The sequence below is a fragment of the Pseudochaenichthys georgianus genome, chromosome 18 (genome assembly GCF_902827115.2).
Source record: "Pseudochaenichthys georgianus chromosome 18, fPseGeo1.2, whole genome shotgun sequence".
In the NCBI taxonomy this organism is placed as follows: domain Eukaryota; kingdom Metazoa; phylum Chordata; class Actinopteri; order Perciformes; family Channichthyidae; genus Pseudochaenichthys; species Pseudochaenichthys georgianus.
In genome coordinates this window covers 21147147-21156897 of record NC_047520.1, presented here as the reverse complement: position 1 = coordinate 21156897, position 9751 = coordinate 21147147, and the positions used below count along the sequence as shown (strand labels likewise).

The 9751-nt window shown below is 44.3% G+C and overlaps 1 protein-coding gene across 1 annotated transcript; it reads right to left on the bottom strand.

The window, feature by feature from the left end:
• Positions 1–1393: 1393 nt before the first annotated feature.
• peli3 (pellino E3 ubiquitin protein ligase family member 3) lies at positions 1394–6894 on the bottom strand. The gene is made up of 4 exons (XM_034105801.1): positions 6889–6894; positions 6613–6837; positions 3148–3336; positions 1394–2189 (listed from the first exon to the last, which is right to left on the bottom strand). Exons 1-4 carry the CDS (start codon positions 6892–6894, stop codon positions 1590–1592), a joined length of 1020 nt encoding a protein of 339 aa, XP_033961692.1. The 3' UTR covers positions 1394–1589.
• Between the last annotated feature and the right edge of the window lie 2857 nt (positions 6895–9751).

The following is a 9751-nucleotide window of genomic DNA, read 5'->3' as shown; positions in this document are numbered from 1 at the left end:
TTTAATTTTTTTTTATTTTGAAATGTATTTTCTTATTTTTTTTCCCCAACGCAGCGCCCCTCCAGATCTGGCGCCCTAGGCGACCGCCTCGTTCGCCAGTGCCAATGGCCAGCCCTGGGTACTTCCATGGGCTTTTGGCACTTCAAATTCTTAGCACAGGGCTAACGCTACGTCCACACAGCAGCTTTTCAAAAAGCTTGGAGCTGGGCGTGTCTGACAGCTTGGGGATTTTTTGCGAGCAACGCGACCAACAACCAATCACATGAATCTCCCGCCCCCAACATACAAAGCAAAAAACCCCGGGGATTTTATGCGAGCAATATATATATATATATATAAACTCCCCAAACAGGCGAAAACCTACCAGTTTCACCCACTGTCTCTGCCACCTCCCTCCATGCTGGTTCCTCCGGTTTGTATCCCGTTAATAGTTCTGGTCGTAAAGAACCGGGTGATTTGCTACCGTAACTTCTCGTTTGGAATATGAGGAAATGAACTGCAGTCTGGTTCTCCCTGCTTACACGCGGTTTGATTGGCTAGCGCTTCTACTGTCAGATTTGCATAAACGTGTTTGATTGGCTGGCGCTTCCAGCTCAGCTTCAAAAGTTGAACATTGCTCAACTTTTGAATCCTGAAAATCCTGGAAATCCTGTAAATCTTCGCTTCGCTCCCCCACAATGCAGTTCGGCGAAAAGCGAGGAAAAGTGACGTCATCCCCATTCAAAGTCAATGGGCAGAGAAGCGTTGTAAGCGGTGGAAGATTTGTTTAAAGCTGCTGTGTGGACGTACCGTAAAGCTGCTCTGGAACAGGGCCAGCATCGGCTCACTGATGGTGTGTTCCAGTTGTACTGGGAAGTGGGAGTATCCAAGTTCAAAGCTGGACATTTGTAACTGGAACGCCCTGAAGTCAGACTTCCTACTTTGAAACTCGGCGATAACTCGCCACATCATTAAAAAAACAGAGTCTCCGCATATGAACAGTAAGAGAACCCTTTAAAAATATAAGACGTTTAACTCTTCTGTATTATTTGTGTCCCATTAAATCAACTGTACATAAGGTATTGCTCATCTTCCATCTGTGGATATGTTGCTACGATGTTTGTATTCACAAAATACAAAATAAAGCGTAGTTATCAACCGGTATTGCTTACAGTGGCCTTCCTTTTACGACGTGTGCCACTGGAATGCAGTCAATTCGATGTGACGTCACTCCCAGGTCTCACCTCCCACTTCCAATGTAAAAGGAACGCAGCATTAGCCCAGGGCTAAAGTTGGTGCTAATCCTGCTCTGGAACACGGCCAGCTAGCCCTAGGCTAACGGCTCACTTAGCCCCACACTAAGTGCAGTGTGAAAAGCCTGAAAAAAGAGGACAAAGGATCACTAAACGTGTGCTCATTTCAACACAATTTATTTACACATCTTCATACAACTCAGTTTGAAGCCATGGCAATTTACTATTGCATGGCACCTTCAGTTCATCACTCCTTTTGTACTTCAGCAGTGCTTCTCTTTCAGCCCACACGGCGAGTGTTCAGATTTGTGTTCTAGCACACAGTCTTTCCTCAACACCTCTACCCAGGGGTGGGCTTCAGTCGACGGGGCCCTGGAAGATGAGTTTGATGTGGCCCTGCTCCCCTGTCAACCAGGTACCACAGAAGGGGCAGGCAGCATGGAAGGCATGGGTGCCGTGGGGCAACGGGATCTGGCTCCACCCCACCACAGTCTTTTCTGAGCATACATGGCCGCAGGGGCAGAAAGCGTGAGTGGGGGGCCCGGCGTCCAGGTACAATCCTCCCTCACAGCCCAGCCACAGGGGAACATAGGGGCCCACTCTCCGGCACATGGGGCACTCCCTCTCCCCGGTGCTGGCGGGTGCAGTGCCCCCGGGTCCAGCAGGGCCCTTCTCCTTGCGGTAGCCCCAGTTGTGGTAGCCGTGCACGTGGCCACAGTTGACGTAGACCCAGGGCTGCTTCTTGTCCACGATCTCGCGCTGGGCCAGACTCGGGAAGGCCAGCGTGTTGAAGCCCACCGGACACTGGGGCCGGGCGGCGTTCAGCTCCTGGCGAAGGGACTCCAGCTGTTTGAGGGTGGGGGTGTGGCGCAGTCCAGCGGGGGTCCTCCACAGCAGGGTGGCCCCACATAGATCAATCAGAGATCCATCCTGGAGGGTGTTGGACTCATTTTCCACCTGAAGAGGAGAACAGATGATGGCAATGTAGCAGAGGAAGAGAAGAAGAGAACAGTCACTGGCTGGAAGGAGGACATGGGGATTCGTTAGACCCGTTGTCGAGGGGATATGACTCAAAAAGTTGATCATGCCACCAGTTTCACTAAAACAACCCTTCACTGGGCTGTGCACTGGTCTGTTAAGATGTTTAAAGGGACTGTTTGCTAAAAAATACAATCCAAATCCAGAATGTAATTTGAACAGCAGCTTCCTGTTTGGTTCACACCCCTTAAGGTCAAGACAGGAAACATCAAAACCCAGGAGCAAGGGTTCGTGTCCACATAGCGCCTTTTATTTTCGCTTTTTTAATGTTTCTATGACAACGATATGTCAACAATGTATCACCGCTGTTGTAAGACTGACTAGCATGGATTTTATCATCTGTTTATGCCACGATATATTGTTTTACTCTAAGCACCAAACATCAGAGTCTTACTCTCACACTTTGATTGAATGAGCTTCACCGCTCTGTCTGACAGCCATATGTTGAGGGGGTGGACGATAACACAGTGTCACACCCACCGGGAGATACATCCGGTCCGACATCCAACAAACGGGCTCTAAGGTTTTTGTTATGATAGTTTTCATCTGACAAACACGGCCAAATAAGCTTTTCATTCAATTCACCAGCGTTATTCTGAGCGCTCTGAAGGAGGCGCTGTGTGGACACAGGCTCTTACCCTCCGGTAAATGTATAATTGGAGTCCCATTATACATTTTTAATCCCAATAATGAAAATGGACATGATCCTACAATAACACAATATTTCATTTCTTTCCTTCTTTAAAAATACTGAAATGTATAAAGATCAGCCACGTTGACGAATCAACCCGCTCTGTAGGAGTCCCTGAAGTACACCAAGTTCAGTAACCCGTATCAAAGCAAACGTATCATTTTCCCATCATGCCCTTCATCTCACCAGTTTGCCCCTCTGCTGCGCTGAGCGAGTCTCCCTCAGGGCGAAGACGTTTCCACAGACTGAGATTTCCCTCCAGACGCCCGGAGCCGGCTCAGACACAAACTCCCCCGCCGGGTGCATCACCAGAACCCCGTTGGTGGTCAGGCCGTCCATCAAGCCGTCCGACGTCCTCCATTTGGCCGCCCGTTCCTGAGAGACAAGTCAGCACGAGGAATATGAGGCGGAGGCAGGATGGAGGGGGGGGGGGAACAGCTAGCTTGCTTTTCTCTGCTGCTATATTTAGCTCGGTGCAGAATGCCTACTGTACTGACTAATGCCCCCCCGCTCAGGATGAACCCTGGGAGGGAGGACGGCTGCATTGTGAACACCATGAGCTCAGACGGAATGATACAGCACATTTCTGCATTAAAAAGAAGAAGGCCAAGGCAGTTATGAAAAGCAGCGACTCAGCTCTGCAAACATTTATTTTAGGCTGCTCTGGAGGAAAGAAGGATTTCACTGAAATATAGTGAGACATTAGGGGAAGGGCCAAGGGTCCCACGCACACTGAGAACACTGAAACGTTGACTTTAAAAAATGTATAAAGTCAACACATTTCACTTAACTGTATTCGCTAAGTTGAAAGCAACATTTTTTATTTTAAATAAAACATATTAGATTCAACTTAATATTGCTGCTTTCAATTACCCTGACACAGTTATGTGTAATCTGTTGACATAATATATTTAATTAAAGCCAATGTTACAGTTTTCAGCGCAGGAAACTCAAACTGCGATGAGATGTGTCTTTCATAATATTACTAAAGAAGACACTATGTCAGAAATATAAAGCAACTATTTATCACATTTTGTAAATATATTTAGTGGCTAATCCTGAAAACATGCCCGCTATAATCCGATGACATCGTGATAAGGTCTTCTCATACTTAGTCATACACTATTTACAGTATCAACAGTTGCATCTGCATCACATCCATCAACACTCCAGAGATGGCCTGCTGCGACAAAGAGAATAGCTGTTCATCGTGTCGGTGTGATTGGAGTCCTGATGGCTGCCGGAGCTCGCCTGCGCGGTGACGTGTGTGTGGAGCGCTGGCTGCTGACGTTATCTCTCTGCTCGCTGGCCTCGCTGTTCGGGGTCCTGGGAAGTCTTTCATGGGATGATGTCATGAGAAAGGGCTATTATTGCTTTTGTGATAAGCCTGTAGCTCAGGCATTGTTTTGACCGGGGCCACTTTTGTAAAATGACGGCCAGGGGTCAGCTAGTAAACGAATATTAAAGCTCTCCTATTATACTAATTTTAGGCATATATTATAGGTCTCAGAGATATAAAAAAAAAAACTATGAAGTGTTTTGCTCAAAATACTAAACAGACCACCCATTGTAGCGTGAATGGGTGAATTATCCATCTATTTCAGCCCTGTTAGAGAAGTGCTTATTCTGTGTCAGTAGCTACGGGGCCACGCCCCCTTTGGAGCACACAGAGAGAAGCAGAAAGTCAGCTAAATGCTGCCGTGATGAAACGCCACATCATGTTCCAAACCACTTCAAGGATTATCTCTGAAACAGGATGGAGCTCAAACTCTCTCTCTCTCTCAGGTTGACCACAAGGTGACTTCCTTTGTACGGCTTCTTTACACATGCTCTCTCCAGTAGGTTAGCTCTGAGTGTTAGCGCTGCTTTCTAATGTAAACAAAGACCATATTACTTCCAAAACACGTCAGGCTTGTTTCTGATAGGGCCGTCGGTCTAAAGCCAGCCCACATTTTTTATGTTTCATCATATCGGACGTAAATCTGGATCAGCTCCGTTGTTGCCCCGTTTTTAGAGATGTGGGTACGGAGGAAAGAGAGAGGGTTGTATTGACACTTTGTGAGTTCCCTGACACACCGGGGACACATGTTAAAGTATAAAAGACATCAAAAAGTGCATTTTGCATGACAGGAGACCTTTAAAGCTTGGGGTAACATTCCATTTATGCTTTTGGAGGTCTTCCCTCTCCTGTGTTCTATGGTTTTTGTGCATGTAAATGGTCTGCAAAAGCTACGCCAGAAACGTCTCTATTGTACTCCTTTGTTAACTTCTGCAACATAGTGACATCACTACGTAATACTCGTGCCTCTATTGGCTAGCGCTCCAACACATTGTACATGATAGGCTAAGGGGCGGGACATCTCTAAGCAGTTGACCAGTCACAACAGAGCCGGCCAGCTAACCAATCAGAGCAGACTGGGCTCTGGTTTCAGACAGAGGGTGAAAAGAGGTGCTGCAGCACAGGCAGTATGAGAACAATAAAGAGCTGTAGAACATTAAGGCATGGAGACGTGTCCCCGTAGAGGAGCTAAATACATTTAGCATGGACCTCTGTTAGGGGGCTTCAGGGGATCCTACCTTGGTACTTAAGTGTTTTACTAACAAGCTTAGCACCGCATTAGCAGCGAGCAAACCCTTCTCTCTGATGGAAAACAATTACAAATCTTCCCAGGCGGCCTCAGGCTCCAGACAGCTCCACTGAACTGAGATCAGCAGGATGGAGGGGAAACTGCTGAGTCGGCTTGATGGAGCATGACTGTGCTGCATTCATGAAAATAACCAGTGCCCTGCTTTCTATTTTAGGGTAACGCTATTAGGAGCGTTCTTTGTAGTTCTGATAGTAAGTCTTACTGTCAGATGATGAACATTATGGATTTTCACATTAGACGTTGTATTGTCATAGATTTGCTAACTGGTTATGATGATATTACTTTCTAAAGTAAGAGCTGAGCACAGCTATATCAGTCAAAATAGAGCAGGTTGTAATCATTTCCAGATCTCAATCTCTAATATCTAATAATATATCAGTATATTATTATCACATCCGATTAGACCCGGGCCCCACTGACATGGACACTTACACCCCCTATGAACACCTCACGTTACATATTAACATCATGACCCTTTATATAAGTTACATTAATGCACATCTTTGGGATTATATCTCTGTATGCTTTTTTGAATCAGAAATATTCTACATGTTCTATTGTATGTGTTTTAGAGGTTCTGCTATTTTATGTTTCTTAATTTCTGTACATGCTTTTATTATCTATTGAATTTCCCCTTACTGTGTTGATGTCAAACATCTAAGCAAATAACTTGTATGTGAAAACATACTGGTAACAAATAAATACATCGGATTCTGATTTCGAACAAAATAGGGAAGTTATAAAAAACACAAAAAACCCTGAATTTTTGGGTCTTTGAAATAATGAAATAGAGTAGCATGCAAACCGTGTATGCGTGTACTCATATGCTGCATTCAGCAAGAAGCAGTTACATTAGTGCTCCCTCCTCTCCAGGTCACATGCACTGACACCCATCTTTACAGCTATGATGTCACCCGTGGGAGGCAAAGTCCTGTCCCTGAAGTCACCCACACTGTATGCTAGTTGCCGTGGTAACCGGTCCCTGTGTAGGGAGAACACTCACCCCCAGGAAGATGTTCTTGGAGGAGTCGAAGCCGGCGGCGTAGATGCGGGCGGTGTAGGGGGCGCTGCGCTCACACATGATGCGGCAGGCGTAGCGGGAGATGGTGCTCTGCGCCGACTGGCCTCCCCCCCCCCCCTCCCCCGCTGCACCCCCGCCCTGACCGCTGCTGCTCCCCGCCGTGTCCGTCACCACGAAGTCGATCATGCTCTCTGTGGACCGGCCGATCTGAGGGGCCAGAGAGAGGGGTCATTGTCAGGAAACAGTTAAAAGATGGACAGTCATGTTCACTTCTATTCAGCAGTTCCTCTCTTTAATTGGCCACACTTAGATGTTCCTACATTAAACACTTTACACAACCTATTCCAGATGATTTACTTAATCTGTCTCCTGATAGGCTCAGAGTGAAGTGCTTTTTTAATTACTAACGTCAGTGTGATGTTGGTGAGTGGGGGGGGGGGGGGCAAATCTGGCAGCAATAACACCAACTGGCCAGATTTAAATAGTCCCCTTTGAGTAAAAGTAGCAATACTACAGTGTACAAATACTCCGTTGCAATTAAAAGTCCTGAATTCACATTTGTACTTAGTTAAAAGTAAAAGTGAGTTAGTGTCAAAATATACTTAAAGTACCAAAAGTAAAAGTACTCTGTACAATTGCACATTTAAACACCAGATATATTTCCTCATTATTTGATTATAATTATTGTTGCATTCATGTGTTCATCACTTCAATGACTTCAAGACTTCAATGACTTCAAGGACTTCAATGACTTCAAGGACTTCAATGACTTCAAGGACTTCAATGACTTCAATGACTTCAATGACTTCAATCACTTCAATGACTTCAATGACTTCAATGACTTCAAGGACTTCAATGACTTCAATGACTTCAAGGACTTCAATGACTTCAATCACTTCAATGACTTCAATCACTTCAATGACTTCAATCACTTCAATGACTTCAATCACTTCAATGAAGATGGGGTTTATTTGAATTGCTTCATACACTACTGGGTAGGTTAGCCTATAATGCAGACGTCACCAACTACATTTGACCAAGGGACAAAATTAATCCAAGAGGCACTTTCGGGGGCCAGAGTTTTTTATATATATATAAATCATAATAAATTATATATGTATATTTATATATATATATATATATATATAATTGATTGAATATGTTGACTTTATTGAAACAACAGGTGTATATCAGTATGTAGTGTCTCTACTTTAAAGAGTCCTCTCCTGCTGATGTTCAGGTGTATATCAGTATGTAGTATCTACTTTAAAGAGTCCTCTCCTGCTGATGTTCAGGTGTATATCAGTATGTAGTGTCTCTACTTTAAAGAGTCCTCTCCTGCTGATGTTCAGGTGTATATCAGTATGTAGTGTCTCTACTTTAAAGAGTCCTCTCCTGCTGATGTTCAGGTGTATATCAGTGTGTAGTGTCTCTACTTTAAAGAGTCCTCTCCTGCTGATGTTCAGGTGTATATCAGTGTGTAGTGTCTCTACTTTAAAGAGTCCTCTCCTGCTGATGTTCAGGTGTATATCAGTGTGTAGTGTCTCTACTTTAAAGAGTCCTCTCCTGCTGATGTTCAGGTGTATATCAGCATGTAGTGTCTCTACTTTAAAGAGTCCTCTCCTGCTGATGTTCAGGTGTATATCAGCATGTAGTGTCTCTACTTTAAAGAGTCCTCTCCTGCTGATGTTCAGGTGTATATCAGTATGTAGTATCTACTTTAAAGAGTCCTCTCCTGCTGATGTTCAGGTGTATATCAGTATGTAGTGTCTCTACTTTAAAGAGTCCTCTCCTGCTGATGTTCAGGTGTATATCAACATGTAGTGTCTCTACTTTAAAGAGTCCTCTCCTGCTGATGTTCAGGTGTATATCAGCATGTAGTGTCTCTACTTTAAAGAGTCCTCTCCTGCTGATGTTCAGGTGTATATCAGCATGTAGTGTCTCTACTTTAAAGAGTCCTCTCCTGCTGATGTTCAGGTGTATATCAGCATGTAGTGTCTCTACTTTAAAGAGTCCTCTCCTGCTGATGTTCAGGTGTATATCAGTGTGTAGTGTCTCTACTTTAAAGAGTCCTCTCCTGCTGGTGTTCAGGTGTATATCAGTGTGTAGTGTCTCTACTTTAAAGAGTCCTCTCCTGCTGATGTTCAGGTGTATATCAGTATGTAGTGTCTCTACTTTAAAGAGTCCTCTCCTGCTGATGTTCAGCTGTATATCAGTATGTAGTGTCTCTACTTTAAAGAGTCCTCTCCTGCTGATGTTCAGGTGTATATCAGTATGTAGTGTCTCTACTTTAAAGAGTCCTCTCCTGCTGATGTTCAGGTGTATATCAGTGTGTAGTTTCTCTACTTTAAAGAGCCCTCTCCTGCTGATGTTCAGGTGTATATCAGTGTGTAGTGTCTCTACTTTAAAGAGTCCTCTACTGCTGATGTTCAGGTGTATATCAGCATGTAGTGTCTCTACTTTAAAGAGTCCTCTCCTGCTGATGTTCAGGTGTATATCAGCATGTAGTGTCTCTAATTTAAAGAGTCCTCTCCTGCTGATGTTCAGGTGTATATCAGCATGTAGTATCTCTACTTTAAAGAGTCCTCTCCTGCTGATGTTCAGGTGTATATCAGTATGTAGTATCTACTTTAAAGAGTCCTCTCCTGCTGATGTTCAGGTGTATATCAGCATGTAGTGTCTCTACTTTAAAAAGTCCTCTCCTGCTGATGTTCAGGTGTATATCAGTATGTAGTATCTACTTTAAAGAGTCCTCTCCTGCTGATGTTCAGGTGTATATCAGTATGTAGTTTCTCTACTTTAAAGAGTCCTCTCCTGCTGATGTTCAGGTGTATATCAACATGTAGTGTCTCTACTTTAAAGAGTCCTCTCCTGCTGATGTTCAGGTGTATATCAGCATGTAGTGTCTCTACTTTAAAGAGTCCTCTCCTGCTGATGTTCAGGTGTATATCAGCATGTAGTGTCTCTACTTTAAAGAGTCTTCTCCTGCTGATGTTCAGGTGTATATCAGTATGTAGTATCTACTTTAAAGAGTCCTCTCCTGCTGATGTTCAGGTGTATATCAGCATGTAGTGTCTCTACTTTAAAAAGTCCTCTCCTGCTGATGTTCAAGTGTATATCA

Coding starts and splice junctions, on each gene's coding strand:
- peli3 (XM_034105801.1), bottom strand. Junction 3,337..6,612: donor CCAAGAACATCTTCCTGGGG/GTGAGTGTTCTC, acceptor CTTGTCTCTCAG/GAACGGGCGGCCAAATGGAG. Junction 2,190..3,147: donor CGCAGCAGAGGGGCAAACTG/GTGAGATGAAGG, acceptor TCTCCTCTTCAG/GTGGAAAATGAGTCCAACAC.